Below are 25,013 nucleotides of genomic sequence, written 5' to 3'. Positions count from 1 at the left end.
GCTTATTTCTTGATATTGTTACGTAAGTTACAGGTATCCACCACTTGTGTTGACACAGTTCCTTTTTAGTGACTGTTACACAGTCTATAACCTTTATTATCAAAAACTGTGTGTCATTGTGTGGTGTTACTTGTACCACAGGGTAACCATCTTGTGTTATCCAAGAATGTATCACAGTTTTTATATTTATATTCAGTAAAAGGTTATTGTTATATACGGCCGGCAGTACTACTAAAGTGTTCCATAAATTATCAAAAAATGACTGTTTATTGCATGTATTGTTTAACGTATTCCTACTAGTAACAACAAAAAGCATAAAAAAATAGTAGTGTTAATTTTACTGTTTATAGAAGGATATGTGATATTTTTTACACTTTACTTATTGTGCATTTTACGCTGTATTAAACATGTTTCAAGTACTGTAATATCAATTACTCACTTGGTAGAATATAATTTCATTGCTTCCTCAAAAATAGAGTTGTATAAAACAGTTTTGTTATGGAACAAAGTATTCATCATAGAAAATATATTAAAAACTATAACATATTTCCAATAATGTAAAAATTATAAATATCTAATTAAGTTATAAGAAAAAGAATATGGGTAATAATGTTGTCAAATGCATACAATAATAACTGGTTGACTATACTTAATAATTCGGTGACATATTCGCGAATAATATATTACTTATTCTCATTGTTTGTATATTTTTAAGAAGTATTATTAAAGTGAGATTATTTTTATTTGCAAGTATAGGAGCAATAGCATACGTATAAGTTTTAAATACTGATTTTTTAACTTTACCTTTTTCTTTCCACATTTTACTAAACGTTATATTGTAAAGAAATAAATTATCTTCTATTTGTATATCATATTCAATACACGCTTGCGTATATTCAAAAACTTCTCGTCGTGTCTGGATTACAATCGACTTCAGTAAAGTTTCAGTAGCAATCTACCAACAATTTGTATGATTACACATGTCAAGTAGCACCGCCATTTATGTTTATGAAAAGTACTTTAATCTTTAATGTTTGTCAACAAAAAGTTATAATAACAACTTATCATCATTAACATTATAAAAATTTTGTATAACAGAAACAATAACTAAAACCGAAATGTGACATTACAACTCTCTTAAAAACAGATAACACAATTCTTTATTTTAATTCACTATGTAATACATTAGGTTTATGTATATTATTTTGCATATATATAGTATTTTACTCACATACATTTGTGTATATGTAATAGTAACTTTTGTATAATGTATACTAATTATCTTTCTAAGTAGAAATGTAAAACGTATTCTTATAAATAGGTTAAGTAAACTTAACTTATTTTACAGTATTTTGTATATTAATATATATATTCATAAAAGTATTTATTATTAGCAACTATTATAAGTTACATAAAACTTCTTATTTTTACAATGCTAGAATGTCTTATTATTCTATATATATTTTACTATCAAAGTATATGTATGAAAGAAATTTCAAATGCAAGACTTACCTGATCGATTAAATAAACTCCGTAAAATGACAAAAACCCTTCTATAAACCAAGAATCAGAGTTTTTTAATGTAAGTAACCATTCACTGAACATTTCTTGCATCACACCGCGCACAACCAAAAGTGCTACTTCTTTTATTTTAATAATCGAATCTACCTCTATATTGTACGCGATATTAGCGTCTCTAAAAATAATATTGTCCTTACAACAATTTTGTCGTTTCCATAATATGTAAGATTTTTTTAAGCCAATTTTGTGTTTTGAGTTATGTATCTTACCTAAAGAGAACAAATCCAGTAGTTACTATAGTTTCGTAATTGTAGGAATTTATTGGCAGTGCTACATAATGCACGTGTGATACTGATTTGTTGTTCTTTATCTTGTGTCCGATCAATGTCGTAAACTCTTTTATAAGAAATTCTGCGTATGAAATGTCGTTTCTCACTTGCAATCTGCTTTGAATAGTAAAACGTGTATAGGACGAGTTATATTCGGTACACTGAGAAGGTATCACTGCTGTTGCTATCAAATGAGTGGATATTTTAAGAGTCGGATGAAATAAAGTATAAAGTTGATCGTTTTGCATTATTTCTTCACCAGGCATATTTGATAGAACTTTTTCACCACGATCATGTTTAACTTGAATTGTGAAGTTAGCTTTAATTGCGAAATTATTCCAATACGGAAATATCCAGTCAGCGGGAATACGCGGCAAAATCAAATATCTATATAATGAAACGTATATTATATAAATACATTGTTATTTAACTACTAAAGTTTATACATAGTATTTTTTCTACAAAACGAAAAAAAAAATACTGCAGTATTGTTTACTTACGTTTCTTTTTTGTTTTGATGTACATATGAAAAGATCGTTGCACCTATATCTAAAATGCACTCATATCTCATATTTATCCAGTATATTCCAGGTATTATATCTACTTTATGCACCTCTTTTTTAGAGTTAATTTGATACTCTTTTTTAAGGCTAATATCAATGACCAATTGGTTTTCCTCAGAGTATAGCATGTATTCCCAATACGAATTATAGACATTGATATCGACGTTACCATCATATAATTTGTTACAAGAACGTCCGAAATATAATCGTATATCTTGCAGTACACATGAAACGTTCAGTTTGACACGAGAATCAACAGTGAGAGAATTGTTTTGTACGTTTGCAGAAACATTTATACGATATTCTATTGGGTGGTAACACTGCGGTACTTGAGATAAATTCTCATCAGTTGAAGAAACAATTCCGGTTAGAAATAGTAAGCATAAAATTCCAAAGAATGTAAACATTTGCGTACTGTGAATCTATAAAATGTTATTTTGGTTATTAAACAAGAATTACATACGCAAATGCAAACGCAACACACAACTTTAATATGTACGGATTAAGTGTTTGCTTTTTCAGATATAAATGTCAAGGATACATGTGTACGACCTAGGATATGGTTATCAGTATTTTGCGATGTTTTTATATTTCTCAAGTACGCGTACCCATACTTTTACATATTATTTGTCATTATTACGTTGGTGTTACCAATTTGACATATAAAAGAACAATTGAAGATTAGAAAGTAGAAACGTGGTCAACGTTTTTGAGAACAAGATAATAAAAATATTTTAAGGAACAAATTTATACTCGGGAAATTTGTCTCTATTTTGTGAGCGCGTGTTATTTCTATAGTATGTTACACATTGCAAATTACGTCAATGTACACCTAAACCTTTTAATCGTAGTAATATTCATGTAATATTAATGTTTAGAGTATATATATGGACGAATAGGAAGATTCGTACAATGATAAAACAGAGTAGATATTAATTTTTTATTTATAAAGAAAAAAAAATTGTTTCCATATTGTGTGTGTTTTAGCATATAATAAAAAACAGAAGGTATATTTGACGACATAAAAACCTACGTAACAAATAATACAATATTTTTATAACTTACCATGGTTGAAATACTATATTTATCACTTACAATATAAATCTTGAACATTACTTTATACGCATTATCGCTCTAAGTTCAAAAACGAATTGCCTAAGACTATCTGCGATCATGCTTTGTCGAGAGATGATCGATAACTACAAGCCAGTCGTTTCCGTGAAATAATAAATACATATCACGATGTATATGACTGTATTGGGGGAAACGACCTTCCTTGGGTTATATTACGTATACATATGTATAGATATATGAGATTTAAAATATGTATTTTTAATGTTCAATAGACAGTCAGGTAGAAACTGTTTTATCCGGAAAACAGTTTAGTTTATCTATGTTTTTCTGAAAGTGTATAGTTGAGATAATATAACAAAAATCTACCAATATTTTTTATAAACTATTTTTAAATGTGCCGATGTTGCACTCGCAAAGATGTAAAAGATTTGTTGCAAGGAAAGTAATAACACAAGCGGAAGAAGTACTAATAATTGAAATCTTAAAATTAGTTATTGAAAAAAAATCTAATTTCTTTTAGTTATTACGCTTAGATTTCTTACTTCTAGTTTCACGCAAAGATATGCGATAAGTTTCGTAGGGTTACGCTCGATGCGAGCGTAATGGTTTTCAGAAGACTTTCTGTTTATAGAAAGTGCTGTTTCTGTTTATAGAAACTGTCGCAATGTTTTTTCGAAGACAGATACGGTAGATGAAAAATTATTTCTCGCTTTGCTTTTACTACTGATGTAAATAAAGCTCGGTAGCATATTTATGGACACTTCTGTACATTGATAAGATGATCTATATCGAGCTTTACGTTATTTTTTCACGATTTTTGAACAAGACAAGTTAACTGATACTCAGTAAATTTGTTTTTCTTACTTATGTTTCGCAACAGTTTGCTAAAAATTAAGTCTTGATGTATAAATAAAGTGTTTTGAAGGAAAAACTGACTTCAGTAAAGATTCAACCTTAATGTACAGACAGGTTTCAAAATTGCACAAATATCTACTCAAACTTTTTAGTTATTATAATATAATGTAATTTTAGTAAGAGAAAACTTTATGACATCTTTTAGTCAGAAAATTTAAACTAAAACAAGTTAATAAAAACACCGCAAATGATTAGTATGAAGTATTACAAACTTATTTATGTATAATGTGTATATTAAGTATATATATATACTGTTAAATTAAGAAGTTGCAACAAATTGTGTGAGATTGATATTTAATACGTACATAACTTGTTATTGTTCAATCGAAGCGCATTTGCGTCGTCCGGAGAACCACAGAAAGAAATCGCGTGCTATCGGAGCGCGTAGATGCTCTTTGAAAAGCTATTGATGTGCTTGCGGTAAAAGATTTTGTAAAGAATCTATCGGAAATTGATGGATAAGAAACGACATCGAAGATTTTCTCGTTTGTCGAGCGAAGTCATTTCTGTATATAAAACTTGGTCACGTGCTTACAGAAATACGCAAGAAATAATATTTACTCGTGGCTCGGTTGAATGCGATCAGCTGTTTGAAAGCTGCGCGGTGACTTATATTCGAGAATTAGATCAAGTCACGTGAGTCGCGCACGAATTGCTAACATAATCACGGCTTCTTCTGAGCAATCGAGTGCGAACGCTGACTCCACAACACTTTGTAAGAACGATATCTGATAGACACGTGAAACTTTTGTCATATAGTTTCTTCTATGTCAAAAATACATTATTTTACAAAACCGAATTGCCAACCAGCAAATTAGAATTTTATATACATGACATTTTTTATCTTGAGGTAACGTCAACTATCATCAAAAACAGTTTTTTAAAGAAATTAACAAAATAAATTGCTTCATTGCGTGTGCGTATGTGAATTAAACAAAAGTATTCGGGTAACACTTGTTTAGATCTTGTAAACTTTAGTGATAAAAACAATCTTTCTTTTGTTTTTACTAATATTTAACATATGTAATATAAACTTATTTTACTTATGTAAATTACTTACTTTTGCTGTGGCTGATATTAATTAAACTGCTACTATATGTGTCAGTTTCACGATGACTACAATTTCGGTGTTGCTAATGACGGACAGCAGTGTTTCTAGTATCGGTGAAGTTGCAGTTTTATATGTAAGTATGCTTCTAAATAATAAGCAATAAAGAAACAAAAAAATGATAAGAAAATAACTTGAAAGAAAGTCTCTTTGATTGTAACACAATTTTTTTTTTAATTCACAGAACAGTGGTAATTTAGAAACAAATGTTAGATTGCATACAAATGTGCTCACATAAACTTCCTTGAAAATATTGCACATTGATAAGAATTAAGGAATTGTCACAATATAATGAAGATTAGTTTGCAAATACTTTTTTTTATTATACAATTCTGCAAAACATATCTGTGTTCAAACATATTAAATACCAAACCAGAATAATTTCTACTTAAATACATTATAATAAAATTATCATTTGTCCGTTTATAAATACATAGAAAAATATTACGAGTAACATTATTTTTTATCATACATAAAACTATTTGATATAGATTTTGTTTTCATATAAACTTTTGTGTACATATCATAAATTGGTATTCTTCTATACTTGTTTTTGAATAACGTCTGCTTTGTAGGTATTTGATTATAGGTAAATATATACTTAATAGCATTCGTCGTGTACGATGAATTATAGTATATTATTTACATTTTTCAAAAATTCAATTTTTTTTTATAAACAAGTTGCAAATTATTACATAAATTAAAATCCGTAAAATAAATTTCCGTAATATACTATACGTAAAATATATATACAATAAATACTAAATATAATTTACAACTACTTTAGTGTTATAGACAAAATTGAATTTTTTATATGACAATATCCAATTATAATAGCAAGCGCATGAACATGTACAAGTATTATTTTTTAGTTAAATAAAAAAATAGCACACAAACATTAAAAAACACTTATTTTTTCATATTTTTGTAATCAAGTACTTCGTGGACTTTATTACGAATGTTATATCGCGTTCTACTGACAAAACTACGGCGAGAATCAACCTTTTTTGCTATGATGTCGTTTATGAACAGTGCCTGAAAAAGATTACACCATATATTTTTGATACTACATTGGATATATTTTGTATAAAAAAAATTAAATATATTTTGTGAACTTTGTAACAATCTGTACACGATATGAATTATATTTTGTGAAATTAAAAATAAAAGTAACAGTTTTAAATAAAAATAATGTACAAATACAAAACAAAAGCATTTTTATTCTTTTGGTTCTAAAAAAAACTTTTATAAAAAAACTTTTACCGTGTGTACATCATATACGTCGACCAGGTGTTTAAACAGCAATACTACAGTTTTAGTAACCTAAAACAATCGTGTGATAATACTACTGAACGAAATGACTTGTGAAACTGTATTAAACATGATCATCTTATATTACGCTAAATTAAGAGTACATACAGTACTGTTATAAATGTAATACTCGCGTACTTATAAGTATTCATTAATAAGAGATGTATTTTTTATTTATATATACTTATATTAAACTATTACTTTTACTCAACGTACCTTTTCCATATCTTCATCTAAATATATGTGGTTAATACAAAAATTCACAATTGCAAGTAGACTGATCTTTCTTTTAAATAAAACACACATAACAGATAGTTAGTACAAAATCTTTCTTAGTATACTTAAACTCTTATACAATACAAAAAAACAATTTATATAAAGTGAATAAATCTAAGGACAAATTTGATTGGATACACTAATGCGCACTGAGTGACAATCAAAGTAGTTCTAATATACATATATTTTGTAACATCATACTAAACTATATAAAAGTATAAGTGTAATATACAGTACATGTACAAATAATATATAATTAGTATAAAAATAAAGAAACAGTTCTCTATACAAAAAAATTTGGTTACCTTGGAAATCTGTCTTTTATTTGGCTTATTATAGTGTCCAATGAAGAAAAATCTTTCACATGTCTTGCGACAAGATCGAAAAGAATAGTAACAGAATTACTTTCTTTTATCGAATCATGTTCAAGTTCTAATCGCAAAATTTCTATACCATGATGCAGTTTACAACAAGATAAATATTGAATGAATTGTTTTTTTTTCACATGTAACACGTACGTGTCCTGTATTGTTTTCCACGTTATATAAGTTATAATTTGTTTTCTCGTACCGTGGCAATGTATCCATTTTTGCCAACCTGCCAACAATCTGCAAATATTTACAAGAAAATATATAATTATATTCACACAGTATTACTCGAACGGTTTTACATACTTTTCTTATGACGTCAAAATGAAGTATCGACACTCATGTTACATTTGCTATTACGGTTTTTCTAACTGTAGAAACAAGGAGTTTTTGACGGTATATGTAACTAAGTTTATACACAATTATACGTACTTGTAATGTACAAATTGATATACTTTATAAAAATAAATGTAATTATATTTACAGAATAATTCAGTCGCGGACTTGTGTTATTACAATATCATAATTTTGTATCAACTCAGGTTACAGTTACATACTATTCCATATAATCAGTAGCAAAGTGTTATACAATAGTTACTTTGCTATTAGAAAAATAGATACACGTACTTGTTTTGTACAGGATTTTCGAAATGCCACTTCAATATATCAGTAAGATGTTCCTTGCATTTTACACCACCAAGAATACATGTCCATTTTAGAACCTCGTGATATACTTGATTATCAACGCTATTCTCGGAAACATTTTTGTATGATGTATTTTCAAGAAAACTATTTAATATTTCTAATATTTTATCCTATAAAACAAAGTGTAAAAAGTAGTCAAAGATTTTATTTACTCTGTAACTTGTAAATATACTCAAACGTTTTTTCTGTACAACTCATTGAATTTAATTATTTATTGTACTTTGTTGCATATTTCAATATTCTTAAAATATGTACGTTTTTAACGACATAATTGTTTTCTTTTTGCTTTGGACAAAATCATATACAGAGTGATTCAGAACAACTCTTTTTTCTCGAAAATACATCTTCTTGACTAAATTCTGAAACATTTTTTTGTGTGACAAAATTTTGTTTAAAGCTTACTTTTTGTCACAAGCTTACCTTTTGAGGTATTAATAAAAATATGTAACTAACTACGAGTCGGATACAAGAAGCAAACAGAAGTGGCGCAACTCACCATCAGTCGTGGACGATTACGTGTGGTGTTCGACGCGATCAATTGATCGCTACAAACTGTTTGTGTATCTGTTTCTGTCTCTCTCTCTTTCTTTTTTTTTCACTTATTTATTTATTCATTTGTAATTTGTATCACTTAATTTGTGCATCACATGAATCATTGTCAATCACGGTGAGTTGCGCCGATACTGCCTATCTCTTGTATCCGACTCGTGGTAAGTTACCTATTTTTAGTAATAACTCAAAGAGTAAGCTTCAAATAAACTTTTGTCAAATAAAAAGTTGTTTTAGAATTTAGTCAAAAATATGTATTTTCAAAGATAAAGGCTTGTTCTGAATCACTCTGTATACCCTAATGTATAATGTTTTTTTTGTTGTCAATTGATGAAAAAAAAACGTAAAAAACACATAACGTAAAATCTGAATATTGTAACAGTAGTTCACTGAGTTTCTTTTAATTATTTTCTTTTTAAGACTTTTCGAAGTTGGTTTTTATTTCTGCACTATAGTAATATTTACCTTGATTTTTGCGCTTTCTTTAAACGGAAATATCTTTGATACGTATTGAAGAGCAGTAAACAATGGATACCATGTTATGTACGAATTTTCCACGTACATTACATTGCTTGCTAATTCTAAAAACATGTTTATATTACTATCTTCTGCAACTGGATGTTCGTTGTACTTTGTATTTTGAATTAAAAAATAAAAAGCATCGTCGAGAAGTTGGGCTAAAGTGGAGTCAGATAACTCAGATAAATCATTCCAATATATAGATTTTGAAATTGTCAGAAAAGAAGCAATATTTTTCCAAGATTTATAATCATAGTTGACGCGATATCCTACAACGAATAAATGTATAAAATCAATACAAACAAAACTACAAACTTGAAAAAACAGAAAGCGTAAAAGGAACAAAAAAAAAGATAATAAAGAAAAGAGTAAATGTATTACGATGTCAAAAATAGTTAATGGAATACATTCGAATCTCGATAACTTAAATTTCAAGGCAAGAGCTCAAATCTTCGCGTTTTAGAGATTTAGACTTATCAAATGTCTCTTTTTCTTTTTGCGAAGCGGAGAGAAATGAACACAAATTTCGATTTATACGGATTTTCGAGTTATAGATGTTTGAGTTATCGAGATTTGACTGTACAATAAATATATAAGACACTACAGTCATAAATTCTTTCTACTACCACTTTGCGCCGTAATCATGATAAAATCATCTTCTTTAATATACGGAACAAAGATACTTTTCCCGCCTGGTTTTAAGTACACATAATTAATACTAGACACATTCCTCGATATTTTTACATAGGTTACAGGTATCCACCACTTGTGTTCACACAATTCCTCTTGATTAACTGCGATACAATCTATAACCTTTATTGTCAGAGACTGTGTGTCATTGTCCCGTGTTACTTGTACTACAGGATAACCATCTTGTGTTATCCAAGAATTTATCACAGTTTTTATATTTATATTCTTTAAACGAATATTTTTAGTAACGGCCGGCACAACAACTAAATTGTTCCATAAATTATCAAAAATAGACTGTTCATTATATGTATCATTGAACGTATTCCTAGAATGTAACAACAAATTGCATACCAAAAAAAATATTAGTGTTAATTTTATCTTTTAAACAAAAATATGTACTACTTTTACACTTTACTTATAATGCAGCTTTCGCTGTATTAAACATGTTTCAAGTACTGTAATATCAATTACTCACTTGGTAGAATATAATTTTATCGCTTCCTCAAAAATGGAGTTGTATAGAACAGTTTTGTTGTGGAAGAAGGTGTTTATCATTGAGAATATATTGAAAGCTATAACATATTTCCAATAATGTAAAAGTTATAAATATCTACTTAAGGTATAAGAAAAAGAATATGGTTAGTAATGTTGTCAAATGCATAACACAATAACTGGTTGACTATATTTAATAACTTCGTGACATATTCGCGAATAGTATATTACATATTCTCATTGTTTGTAAATTTTTAAGAAGTATTTTTAAAGTGAGATTATTTTTATTTGCAAGTATAAAAGCAAAAGCATATCTATACGTTTCAAATACTGATTTTTTACCTTTACCTTTTTCTTTCCACATTTTACTAAACGTTATATTGTAAAGAAATAAATTATCTTCTATTTGTATATCATATTCAATACACGCTTGCGAATATTCAAAAACTTCTCGTCGTGTCTGGATTACAATCGACTTCAGTAAAATCTCAGTAGCAATCTACCAACAATTTGTATGATTACACATGTCAATTAGCACCGCCATTTATGTTTATGAAAAGTACTACAATACTTACAGTACTACAGTACTATAATCTTTAATATTTGTCAATAAAAACAGTATAGTAACAACTTATTATTACTAACATTATTAAAAATTTTGTATAACAGAAACAATAACTAAAACCGAAATGTGACATCACAACTCTCTCAAAAACGTAACACACACTTCTTTGGTTTAGTTCACTATCTAATACATTAGGTTTATGTATATCATTTTGCATATATATAGTATTTTACACACACATACATTCGTGTATATGTAATAATAACTTTTGTATAATGTATACTAATTATCTTTGTAAGTAGAAATATAAAACGTACTTTTATAAATAGTTTTCGTTTGTAAACTTAGATTTTCCAGTATTTTGTATATAAATATATATATTCATAACATTATTTATTATGAGCAAATATTATTAATTACATAAAACTTTTTATTTTTACAATGCTAGAATGTCTTATTATTCTATACTCGTATATATTTTACTATCATGTATGAAATAAATTTCAAATGCAAGACTTACCTGATCGTTTAAATAAACTCCGTAAAATGACAAAAACCCTTCTATAAACCAAGAATCAGAGTTTTTTAATGTAAGTAACCATTCACTGAACATTTCTTGCATCACACCGCGCACAACCAAAAGTGCTACTTCTTTTTTTTTTATAATCGAAGTTACCTCTCTATTGTATGCAATACTAACCTCTCTAAAAGTAATATTGTTGTTACAACAATTCTGTCGTTTCTATTATATGTATTATTGTTTTAAGTTAATTTTACCTGAAGAGTACAAGTGCAGTAGTTACTATAGTTTCGTAATTGTTGGAGTTAATTGGAAGTACTATATACTGCACGTGTGAAAGTGATGTGCTAGTTTCTATCTTGTTTCTAATGAATGTTACAATATTGTTTATAAGAAATACTGCGTACAAAATGTCGTTTTTCACTTGGAATCTGCTTTGTATAGTACATGTATTTAACACGTGGACATGTGTAGTACACTCCGAAGGTACGATTGCTGTTGCTACCAAATGAGTGGATATTTTAGATGTAATACGAAATAAAGAATAAAGGTGATCGTTTTGCACTATGTTTTCACAAGGCATATTTGAGAGAACTGTTTGATCGTGATCATGTTTAATTTGAAGTGTAAATTTAGCCTTGGTTGTGGGATTTGTCCAATACGGAAATATCCAGTCAGCGGGTATACGCGGCAAAATCAAATATCTACATAATGAAAAAATGTAGATTGTATAACTACATTGGTAGTTAAGTAATAACGTTTTATAGGTATTATTTTCTTATAAAACAGAAGACATACTTACTGCAGTATCGTGTACTTACTTTTTTTTTGTTTTTTTTTCAAAGATCATTGCACTTTTGTCTAAAATCCAATTATACCTCACATTTATCCAGTATATTCCAGGTAGTATACTTATTATTCGTACATTTGTTGCAGGGGGTTTTTGATATTGTTTTATACGAATAATGTCAACGAATGCATTACTTGTTTCAGAAAATAGCACATATACTATCCATTCCAGTGAAGTATCATTAAAGACATTATCGACCGTACCATAGTAGAAATCGGTCAGGTAACGTCCGAAATATAATCGTATATCTTGCAGTACACATGAAACGTTCAGTTTGACACGAGAATCAACAGTGAGAGAATTGTTTTGTACGTTTGCTGAAACATTTATACGATATTCTATCGGATGGTAACACTGCGGTACTTGAGATAAATTCGCATCAGTTGAAGAAGCAATACCGGTTAGAAATAGGAAGCATGTAATTCCAAAGAATGTAAGCATATGCGTACTTTGAATCTGTAAAATGTATTTGTTTATTAAACAAACATTACATACGCAAATAAAAACGCAACACACACATTTAATATGTACAGAATAAATGTTTGCTTTTTCAGATATACAGTCAAATTTCTCACAACGTATACAGTCGCGACAAGTCTCCCAAAACGTATACTTCCCATATTTCCTCACTCTTTATTTCGCGCACATATGCAAAGACTTACTTATTATACATTCATCTCGCGCTAGCGCAGTTTCGCTTGTACTCAAACTAATTGGTGAAAAAATTGATGAAGGAGAAAGTTTAAAAGTTTTGAGAGTGGATTTGTATACATTTTGGGAGTATACGTTTTGGTAGGTTCGACTGTAAATATAAAGAACTGATGTGTATGATTGTTATAGTGTATGTTTATCACTAGGTAGCACTGTTGTTTTATATTTTTCATGTACGGATAGCCATACTTTCACATATTAGGTGTCATGAATACGGTGTTTTTATGAACTTGACATGTAGAAAGAAAATTGAAGATTAAAAATTAGAAATTCTGTTGAACATTTTTAACAAGATAGTAGATATTTTAAGAAACAAAATCTTACTCGAAAAATTTTTCTCCATTTTTCGAGCGCGTTTTAATTATTTAATGTCACACATTGGAATTGTTACGTCAATGTACAATTACAATTGTAGATCGTAATAATATTTATGTAATATTAATCGATGGAGCATTAACAAGTAGTAAGATTTGCACAATATTGATAAAATCAAGTAGATATGAATTTTTAAATTATAAAGTAGAAAAAACAATTTCTATATTGTTTTAGTGCATGATGAAAAACAGAAGTTATATTTAAGAACAAAAATTCTATTTTACAAATACTAAAGGAGCTTTTCATAACTTACCATGTTTAACATAATAATTATCTCTTAAAATATAAATCTTGAGCACTACTTTATACGTATTATCGCTATATACGTCAAAAACGAATTGCCTGAAAATATCCGCGATCCTGCCTGTTCGAGAGATGATCGATAACTACAAGACAGTCGTTTTCGTGAAATAATAAATACATATCACAATGTAAACGTCTGTATTGAAGGAACCGACTTTACTTAAGTTATAGTACGTATACATATATATAGAAATATGAGTTTCAAAATATATATTTTCAATGTTCAAAAAACATTCATATACATACTGTTTTTTTCAGAAAACAGTTCAATACATGTATGTTTTTCTGAAAAGATACAGGTGTAATAATATACCAAAATCTAACAAAATCCTCAAAAAATTATTTTTAAATGTGCCAATGTTGCGTTCGTGAATATGTAAAAGATTTGTTGCGCAGGAAATTAGTAATAAAGGCGGAAGAAATACAAATACACTCAAAACACATTAAGCGCAGTATCAGTTTCTGAGGACTGAGAGTGAACCTTTCGGTTAGACAGCGTCAGGCTCTGGGGACTGCTAGGGAAATTTCTGCCATTTTCATACTTTGTAACCGAATACTCAGCGAATTGTCACCGCCGCGTCGTCACGCCGCTTGAACGGAAAACACAGCAAACTCGGCTCTTTACGTTAAAATATTTATTGAAAAATATTTATTGGAAAATATAGTTTTTGTAACTATTACGTATAAATTTTATACTTTTTGTTTAACGCAGAGACATGCCAGAACTTGCGTAGAATCACGCTTGACTTGAGCGTGGTGTTTTTCAGAAAACTTTCTGCAAGTAGTATGTTCTACAACATTGTCGATCCGGATATTTCATCAAAACAAAAGTGGTATAATTAGTATGTTTTGGTTGGAAATGCATTTAAGAGGATGCTGAACCGTCCTGTTTTATCATCATTTCGTAGTTCCATTTTTTTGTGAAAACTATGAATCGGAATAAAAAATCCTTCTCCAGAAATAAAGGAAATATAGTAAAGAATGGGATAAAGCCTAAAAATTTAAGAAAAACAANATACAGTCGCGACAAGTCTCCCAAAACGTATACTTCCCATATTTCCTCACTCTTTATTTCGCGCACATATGCAAAGACTTACTTATTATACATTCATCTCGCGCTAGCGCAGTTTCGCTTGTACTCAAACTAATTGGTGAAAAAATTGATGAAGGAGAAAGTTTAAAAGTTTTGAGAGTGGATTTGTATACATTTTGGGAGTATACGTTTTGGTAGGTTCGACTGTAAATATAAAGAACTGATGTGTATGATTGTTATAGTGTATGTTTATCACTAGGTAGCACTGTTGTTTTATATTTTTCATGTACGGATAGCCATACTTTCACATATTAGGTGTCATGAATACGGTGTTTTTATGAACTTGACATGTAGAAAGAAAATTGAAGATTAAAAATTAGAAATTCTGTTGAACATTTTTAACAAGATAGTAGATATTTTAAGAAACAAAATCTTACTCGAAAAATTTTTCTCCATTTTTCGAGCGCGTTTTAATTATTTAATGTCACACATTGGAATTGTTACGTCAATGTACAATTACAATTGTAGATCGTAATAATATTTATGTAATATTAATCGATGGAGCATTAACAAGTAGTAAGATTTGCACAATATTGATAAAATCAAGTAGATATGAATTTTTAAATTATAAAGTAGAAAAAACAATTTCTATATTGTTTTAGTGCATGATGAAAAACAGAAGTTATATTTAAGAACAAAAATTCTATTTTACAAATACTAAAGGAGCTTTTCATAACTTACCATGTTTAACATAATAATTATCTCTTAAAATATAAATCTTGAGCACTACTTTATACGTATTATCGCTATATACGTCAAAAACGAATTGCCTGAAAATATCCGCGATCCTGCCTGTTCGAGAGATGATCGATAACTACAAGACAGTCGTTTTCGTGAAATAATAAATACATATCACAATGTAAACGTCTGTATTGAAGGAACCGACTTTACTTAAGTTATAGTACGTATACATATATATAGAAATATGAGTTTCAAAATATATATTTTCAATGTTCAAAAAACATTCATATACATACTGTTTTTTTCAGAAAACAGTTCAATACATGTATGTTTTTCTGAAAAGATACAGGTGTAATAATATACCAAAATCTAACAAAATCCTCAAAAAATTATTTTTAAATGTGCCAATGTTGCGTTCGTGAATATGTAAAAGATTTGTTGCGCAGGAAATTAGTAATAAAGGCGGAAGAAATACAAATACACTCAAAACACATTAAGCGCAGTATCAGTTTCTGAGGACTGAGAGTGAACCTTTCGGTTAGACAGCGTCAGGCTCTGGGGACTGCTAGGGAAATTTCTGCCATTTTCATACTTTGTAACCGAATACTCAGCGAATTGTCACCGCCGCGTCGTCACGCCGCTTGAACGGAAAACACAGCAAACTCGGCTCTTTACGTTAAAATATTTATTGAAAAATATTTATTGGAAAATATAGTTTTTGTAACTATTACGTATAAATTTTATACTTTTTGTTTAACGCAGAGACATGCCAGAACTTGCGTAGAATCACGCTTGACTTGAGCGTGGTGTTTTTCAGAAAACTTTCTGCAAGTAGTATGTTCTACAACATTGTCGATCCGGATATTTCATCAAAACAAAAGTGGTATAATTAGTATGTTTTGGTTGGAAATGCATTTAAGAGGATGCTGAACCGTCCTGTTTTATCATCATTTCGTAGTTCCATTTTTTTGTGAAAACTATGAATCGGAATAAAAAATCCTTCTCCAGAAATAAAGGAAATATAGTAAAGAATGGGATAAAGCCTAAAAATTTAAGAAAAACAAAAAAAAGTTTTTAGACTGTTTTTACAGAAACTACATTTTTACTTTATATGCAAAATTGGCCATATAAATTTAAATAAAAATATCTTTATCCCAAACTAGAAACATAGACGAATATTTTGAGTGCTTCAAAAAAGATTTTGAAGCCTTGTGAGACAAGAAAAATTGGAACTACGATTAGTACAATTTTAGCAGAAGCGTTAGAAAGAAACATATGTCTATCCTTGGCTCTCTCATGTCATCTATCCTTGTTTTGGTTTAATTCGGTCCCGAAAGATGGCGCCACCTACCCGATAGCGTAACGGTTAAGTAGCAGCTGAGCGGACTTTTGCCAGCTGTTCAGCATCCTCTTAATGTTCTTCTTCACACTAGTGCGGCTTATGTTAATAAAATCTGTCGCAACTATTTTTTAAAGGCAGATAACGAAAAGAAAAAATTATTTCTCGTTTTGCTTTTACTACTGATGTGAATAAAGCTCGATAGCATATTTATGGACACTACTGTACATTGATAAGATGATCTATATAGAGTTTCATGTTATTTTGTCAAGATTTGTGAACAAGACAAATTAACTGATTACTCAGTAAATTGAATGTTTTTATTTATTTTTTGCCACAGTTCCGTAACAAGTGAGTTTTGATGTATCATTACATTGTTTCGAAAAAACTAAATGTAATATGTAAAAAATGCTTCTATAAACTGCGTTCTGATATTCACTGCCAGTTCTAAAAATTTATACCACATGTAACGTAAAGTACAGCTTTTTAGTACTATACGCACGTATTCGCAAAATAATCACGGTTTCTTCTGAGCGATTGAGTGCAGACGCTGAAAACTTTAAACCTTTTCGTAAGAACGACATCTACTAAACACGCAAAACTTTCGTTATATAGTTTCTTTTACATTAAGAATACTTTATTTTACAAAATCAAACCAAAGTACAAAACAGCAAATTAGTAGAAACAATCGTCAAAAACTGCCAACTTTTATTTTACAAATACTGTTTTTATTATAAGTAATTTAATATTACATATCTTTTTTTACCCATATGACATAAAACCCGTAACACCTTTTTTTAAAATACATTATAATAAAATTATCATTTGTTTGTTTTTAAATACATACAAAAATATATTACAAGTAACATTATTTTATCATACATACATAACTTTGATATAAATTTGATTTTTCTATAACCTTTTTTTTCCACTTCATAGTTGTACATACCTGCATACTTGTTTTTATATAACGTGTGCTTTGTATTCGTTTGTGCGCAATTTATTCTAGTAAGATGTATACTTAATCGCTTTTGTGTGAAGATGATAGACAAAATCTTATGGTATATTTTTAGTATTTCAATTTATAAAAAAATTCAATTTTTTTATGAACAAGTTGCAATTATAACATAAATAAAAATCTCTAAAATATATTTCCGTAATCTAATACTACGTAAAATATATTTAAAATAGACATTAACTATAATTTACAACAAATTTAAAGTTATAAATAAAATCGAATTTTTTATATAACAGTATCCAATTGTTATAATAAGCGTTGTACATGTACAAATATTCTTTTTTAGTTAAATAATAAAATAGCACACAATCATTAAAAACCACTTATTTTTTCATATTTTTGTAATCAAGTAAGTCGTGGACTTTATAACGAATGTTATGTCGTGTTCTACTTACAAAACTACGGCGAGACTCAAATTTTTTTGCTATTATGTCTTTGATGAACAGTGCCTAAAAAAGATTACAACATATATTTTCGATACTACATTGGATATATTTTGTATAAATATATTTTGTGAATTTTGTAACAATCTGTACACGATATGATTTATATTTTGTAATATTTAAAATCAAAGTAACAGTTTTAAATAAAAACAATATACAAATACAAAACACAAACACTTTTATTCTTATGTTTATAAAAAACACTTTTATAAAAAAAATTTTACCGTGTGTACGTCATATACGTCGAGTAGGTTTTCAAACAGACGTTCTACAGCCTTAGTAACCTAAAACAATCGTGTGATAATACTACTGAACGGAATGACTTGTGAAACTGTATTAAACATGATAATCTTATATTATGCTAAATTAAGAGTACATACAGTACTGTTATAATTGTAATACTCGCGTATTCATAAGTATTCATTAATAAGAGATATATTCTTTATTTATATATATAGCTATATTAAACTATTACTTTTTCACAACGTACCATTTCGATATCTTCATCTAAATATATGTGGTTAATACAGAAATTCACAACTGCAAGTAGACTGATGTTTCTTTTAAATAAAACACACATAACAGATAGTTAGTACAAAATCTTTCTTAGTATACTTAAACTCTTATACAATATGAAAAAACAATTTACTTAAAGTGAATAAATCTAACGACAAATTCGATTGGATACACTAATGCGCACTGAGTGACAATCAAAGTTGTTCTAATATACATATATTTTGTAATATCATACTAAACTATATAAAAGTATAAGTGTAATGTACAGTACATGTACAAATAATATATATATAATATAAAAATAAATAAACAATTCTCTATAAAAAAAATGTGGTTACCTTGGAAATCTGTCTTTTATTTTGCTTATTATAGTGTCCAATGAAGAAAAATCTTTCACATGTCTTGCAACAAGATCGAAAAGAATAGAAACAGAATCACTTTCTTGTATTGAATCATGTTCAAGTTCAGATCGCAAAGTTACTATACTATAATACAGTTCACAACAAGATAAAAATTGAAAGAATTGTTCTTTTTTCTCTTGTAACACGTATATGTCCTGTAGTGTTTTCCACTTTATATACGGAGTTATTATTTCTTTTATCACACCTTGGCAATATATCCATTTCTGCCAACTTGGCAACAATCTGCAAATATTTACAAGAAAATATATAATTTTACTCACACATTATTATCCGAACGGTTTTACATACTTTTCTTATGATATCAAAATAAAGTATCGACACTCATGTCACATTTGCTAGTATGTTTTTCTAACTGTAGAAACAAGGAGTTTTTGACGTTATAGTTAACCAAATTTATACACAAATATACGTACTTGTAATGTACATAGTGATATACTTTATAAAAATAAATGTAATTATATTTACAGAATAATTCAGTTGCAACCTTGTTTTGTTATTACAATATCATAATTTTGTATCAACTCAGGGTACAGTTACATTGTAGTACATATAATCAGTAGCAAAGAGTTATACAATATTACTTTGCTACTAGAAAAATAATTATACGTACTTGTTTTGTACAGGATTTTCGAAATGCCAGTTCAATATATCAGTAAGATGTTTTTTACATTTTACACCATCAAGAATACATGTCCATTTTAGAACTTCGTGATATAATTGATTATCAACGCTATTCTCGGAAACATTTTTGTGTGATGTCTTTTCAAGAAAACTATATAATAATTCTATTATGGTATCCTTAAAAACAAATGAAAACTGTGTTACTATCTTTTGGTGAATCTATATTTTTACATAAACTTAAAAGTTTTGTATTACATAATCAGAGTATGTTCGTTTGTGGAATCTATCCACTAGTATGTTATAATATTGGTAATATGTGTACATTTATAACTAAATGTAACTGTGTTTTGTTTTTTTCTTTTTACGAACTCATATGTACAATACATAATAATGTTTTGTTGTCAGATAATGAAAGACAAATGCAGAACGTATCGTAACGTATACATTGTAAAGTATTATATTGATGTATTGATTTTTTCTTTTATTTAGTTGTTCTTGTAAACTTTGTAATTTTAAATTTTTCTTTGCGCACTATAGTAATATTTACCTTAATTTTTGCGCTTTCTAGAAACGGAAAAACTTTTGATACGTATTGAAGAGCAGTGAATATCGGATACCATGTTATGTATGAATTTTTTACGTAAAGTACATTGCTTGCAAGATTGAAAAATATGTCTATATTACTATCTCCTGCAACTGGATGTTCGTTGTACTTTGTATTTTGTATTAAAAAATAAAAAGCATCGTCGAGAAGTTGGGCTAAAGTAGAGTCAGATAACTCAGATACATTCCAATATATAGATTTCGGATTTTTCAGGAAAGAAGCAATATTTTTCCAAGATTTATAATCGTAGTTGACGCGATATCCTGCAAGGAATAAATGTATAACAAAATCAATACAAAACCACAAACTTAAAAAAAGAGTAAGAGAAATAGAAAAAAAGAGAAACAGAACTACTAAAAAAAAAGAATAAATGTAATACGGTGTTCAAACTTTTAAATGTAATATAAGCTATACATAAGACACTACAGTTATAATTTCTTTATTTTATACTACCATTTTGCTCTGTGATTATAATAAAATCATCTTCAAAGTGCGGAACATAGATAGTTTTTCTTTCTGGAGTTAAACACACATGATAGCGTGTACTACGCTCATTTCTTGATATTGTTACATAAGTTACAGGTATCCACCACTTGTGTTGACACAGTTCCTTTTTAGTGACTGTTACACAGTCTATAATTTTTATTATCAAAGACTGTGTGTCATTGTCTGGTGTTACTTGTACCACAGGGTAACCATCTTGTGTTATCCAAGAATGTATCACATTTTTTATATTTATATTCATTAAAAGGCTATTGTTATATACGGCCGGCAGTACTACTAAATTATTCCATAAATTATCAAAAAATGACTGTTTATTGTATGTATTGTTTAACGTATTCCTACTAGTAACAACAAAAAGCATAACAAAATTGTAGTGTTAATTTTTCTGTTTATAGAAGGATATGTGATACTTTTTACACTTTACTTATTGTGCAGCTTACGCTGTATTAAACATATTTCAAGTACTGTAATATCAATTACTCACTTGGTAGAATATAATTTCATCGCTTCCTCAAAAATAGAGTTGTATAAAACATTTTTGTTATGGAACAAAGTATTCATCATAGAAAATATATTGAAAGCTATAACATATTTCCAATAATATAAAAATTATAAATATCTAATTAAGTTATAAGAAAAAGAATATGGGTAATAATGTTGTCAAATGCATACAATAATAACTGGTTGACTATACTTAATAATTCGGTGACATATTCGCGAATATTACTTATTCTCATTGTTTGTATATTTTTAAGAAGTATTATTAAAGTGAGATTATTTTTATTTGCAAGTATAAAAGCAAAAGCATACTTATAAGGTTTAAATATGATTTTTTGCCTTTACCTTTTCCTTTCCACATTTTACTAAACGTTATATTGTAAAGAAATAAATTCTCTTCTATTTGTATATCATATTCGATACATGCTTGCGTATATTCAAAAACTTCTCGTCGTGTCTGGATTACAATCGACTTCAGTAAAGTCTCAGTAGCAATCTACCAACAATTTGTATAATTGCATATGTCAATTAGCACCGCCATTTATGTTTATGAAAAGTACTACAGTACTTTAATCTTTAATATTTGTCAATAAAAAAGTTATAGTAACAAGTTATCATCACTAACATTATTAAAAATTTTGTATAACAGAAACAATAACTAAAACCGAAATGTGACATTACAACTCTCTTAAAAACATAAAACATAATTCTGTGTTTTAGTTCACTAATTAATACATTAAGTTTATGTATATCATTTTGCATATATATATATAGTATTTCACACACACACATTCGTGTATATGTAATAATAACTTTTGTATAATGTATACTAATTATCTTTTTAAGTAGAAATATAAAACGTATCCTTATAAATAGTTTTTGTTTGTAAACTTAAATTATTTTACAGTATTTTGTATATAAATGTATATATTTATAAAATTATTTATTATTAGCAAATATTATTAGTTACATAAACCTTCTTATTTTTACAATGCTAGAATGTCTTATTATTTTATATATATTGTACTATCATGTATGAAATAAATTTCAATTGCAAGACTTACCTGATCGTTCAAATAAACTCCGTAAAATGACAAAAACCCTTCTATAAACCAAGAATCAGAGTTTTTTAATGTCAGTAACCATTCACCGAACATTTCTTGCATCACACTGCGCACAACCACAAGTGTTACTTCTTTTTTTTTTATAATCGAATCTACCTCGAAATTGTATGCAATATTAGCGTCTCTAAAATTAATATTGTTCTTACAACAATTCTGACGTTTTCATTATATGTATGATTGTTTTAAGTTAATTTTACCTGAAGAATACAAGTCCAGTAGTTACTATAGTTTCGTAATTGTAGAAATTGATTGGAAGTGCTACATAGTGCACGTATGAATTTGATGTGATATTCTCTATCTTGTGACCGATGGATGTCGTAAAATTTTGTATAAGAAATACTGCGTATGAAATGTCGTTTTTCACTTGGAATCTGCTTTGTATAGTGCCTGTATTTAACACGTCGACGTGTGTAGTACACTCCGAAGGTACGATTGCTGTTGCTACCAAATGAGTGGATATTTTAGGTGTCGTACGAAATAAAGTATAAAGTTGATCGTTTTGCACTATTTTGTCACCAGGCATATTTGATAGAACTGTTTGATCGTGATCATGTTTAATTTGAATTGTAAATTTAGCCTTGGTTGTGGGATTCGTCCAATACGGAAATATCCAGTCAGCGGGTATACGCGGCAAAATCAAATATCTACATAATGAAAAAACGTAGATTGTATAACTACATTGGTATTTAAGTAATAACGTTTTATAGGTATTATTTTCTTATAAAACAAAAAACATACTTACTGCAGTATCGTGTACTTACTTGTCTTTTGTTTCTTTTTCAAAGATCATTGCACTTTTGTCTAAAATCCAATTATACTTTACATTGATCCAGTATATTCCAGGTAGTATACTTCTTTTCTGTACAGTTGTTTTAGAGTTGTTTTGATATTTTGTTATACGAATCATGTCACCGAATGAATCACTTGTTTCAGAAAATAGCACATGTAGTACCCATTCCACTGAAGTATCAGTAAAGACATTATCGACGGTACCATAGTAGAAATCATTCAGGTAACGTCCGAAATATAATTGTATATCTTGCAGTACACATGAAACGTTCAGTTTGACACGAGAATCAACAGTGAGAGAATTGTTTTGTACGTTTGCTGAAACATTTATACGATATTCTATCGGATGGTAACACTGCGGTACTTGAGATAAATTCGCATCAGTTGAAGAAGCAATTCCGGTTAGAAATAGGATGCATGTAATTCCAAAGAATGGAAGCATATGCGTACTTTGAATCTGTAAAATGTTTTTGTTTATTAAACAAACATTACATACGCAAATAAAAACGCAACACACATTTAATATGTACAGAATAAATGTTTGCTTTTTCAGATATACATTCAAATTTCTCACAACGTATACAGTCGCGACAAGTCTCCCAAAACGTATACTTCCCATATTTTCTCACTCTTTACCTCTTGCATATGCAAAGACTTACTTGATAAAAAGTTATTTCGCGCTAGCGCAGTTTCGGTTAGGTTAGGTTGTAATCATACTTAGTGGTGGAAAAACCGATGAAGGAAAAAGTTTAAATTTTGAGAGTGGATTTGTATACATTTTGAGAGTATACGTTTTGGGAGGTTCGACAGTATATAAATATGAAGAACAGATGTTATGATTGTTATAGAGTATGTTTATCACTAGGTAGCAATGTTGTTTTATATTTCTCACGTACGGATAGACATATTTTCACATATTAGGTGTCATGAATACGGTGTTTTTATGAACTTGACATGTAGAAAGAAATTTGAAGATTAAAAGGTAGAAATTGTGGTGAACATTTTTAACAAGATAGTAGATATTTTAAGGAACAAAATTATACTCGAAAAATTTTTCTCCATTTTTCGAGCGCGTTTTAATTATTTAATATGTCACACATTGCAATTATTAAGTCAATGTACAATTACAATTGTAGATCGTAATAATATTTATGTAATATTAATCTATGTAGCATTAACGAGTAGTAAGATTTGCACAATATTGATAAATTAAAGTAGATATATGAATTTTTAAATTATAAAGTAGAAAAAACGATTTCCATATTGATTTAGTGTATAATGAAAAACAGAAGTTATATTTAAAAACAAAAATTGTGTTCTACAAATACTATACGAGTTTCTCATAACTTACCATGTTTCACATAATAATTATCTACTAAAATATAAATCTTGAGCACTACTTTATACGTATTATCGCTATATAAGTCAAAAACGAATTGCCTGAAAATATCCGCGATCCTGCCTGTTCGAGAGATCCTCGATAACTACAAAACAGTCGTTTTTGTGAAATAATAAATACATATCACGATGTAAACGTCTCTATTGGGGGAAACGACCTTACTTAAGTTATAGTACGTATACATATGTATAGAAATATGAGTCTCAAAATACTTTCAG

At 28.5% G+C, this 25,013-nt stretch overlaps 1 protein-coding gene across 3 annotated transcripts in view; it reads right to left on the bottom strand.

Moving 5' to 3' along the window:
- LOC109857896 (aminopeptidase N-like) overlaps nucleotides 1-24,861 on the bottom strand; it is a 27,762-nt gene extending 2,901 nt beyond the window's left edge. The window contains exons 1-13 of one of the 3 annotated variants that reach the window (XM_020434667.1): nucleotides 24,748-24,861; nucleotides 23,369-23,853; nucleotides 22,805-23,251; nucleotides 22,548-22,731; nucleotides 21,829-21,979; nucleotides 21,470-21,566; nucleotides 20,935-21,326; nucleotides 20,425-20,744; nucleotides 19,867-20,054; nucleotides 19,173-19,478; nucleotides 18,809-18,878; nucleotides 18,543-18,602; nucleotides 18,142-18,324 (exon numbers count right to left, since the gene is read on the bottom strand). In XM_020434667.1, coding sequence (XP_020290256.1) covers nucleotides 18,199-18,324; nucleotides 18,543-18,602; nucleotides 18,809-18,878; nucleotides 19,173-19,478; nucleotides 19,867-20,054; nucleotides 20,425-20,744; nucleotides 20,935-21,326; nucleotides 21,470-21,566; nucleotides 21,829-21,979; nucleotides 22,548-22,731; nucleotides 22,805-23,251; nucleotides 23,369-23,853; nucleotides 24,748-24,750 — 2,829 coding nt within the window. In that variant the 5' untranslated portion in view covers nucleotides 24,751-24,861 and the 3' untranslated portion in view covers nucleotides 18,142-18,198. Of the gene's footprint in view, nucleotides 1-18,141; nucleotides 18,325-18,542; nucleotides 18,603-18,808; nucleotides 18,879-19,172; nucleotides 19,479-19,866; nucleotides 20,055-20,424; nucleotides 20,745-20,934; nucleotides 21,327-21,469; nucleotides 21,567-21,828; nucleotides 21,980-22,547; nucleotides 22,732-22,804; nucleotides 23,252-23,368; nucleotides 23,854-24,747 lie in introns of those variants that run through there. The other 2 variants (XM_020434666.1, XM_020434668.1) reach the window with 2 other exon arrangements.
- Nucleotides 24,862-25,013: the final 152 nt, after the last annotated feature.

The sequence above is a fragment of the Pseudomyrmex gracilis genome, unplaced genomic scaffold (assembly GCF_002006095.1).
Source record: "Pseudomyrmex gracilis isolate BER0280 unplaced genomic scaffold, ASM200609v1 scaffold_177, whole genome shotgun sequence".
Taxonomy (NCBI): Eukaryota; Metazoa; Arthropoda; class Insecta; order Hymenoptera; family Formicidae; genus Pseudomyrmex; species Pseudomyrmex gracilis.
The sequence above is the reverse complement of the archived record's forward strand: the minus strand, read 5'-3'. Positions and strand labels throughout refer to the sequence as shown.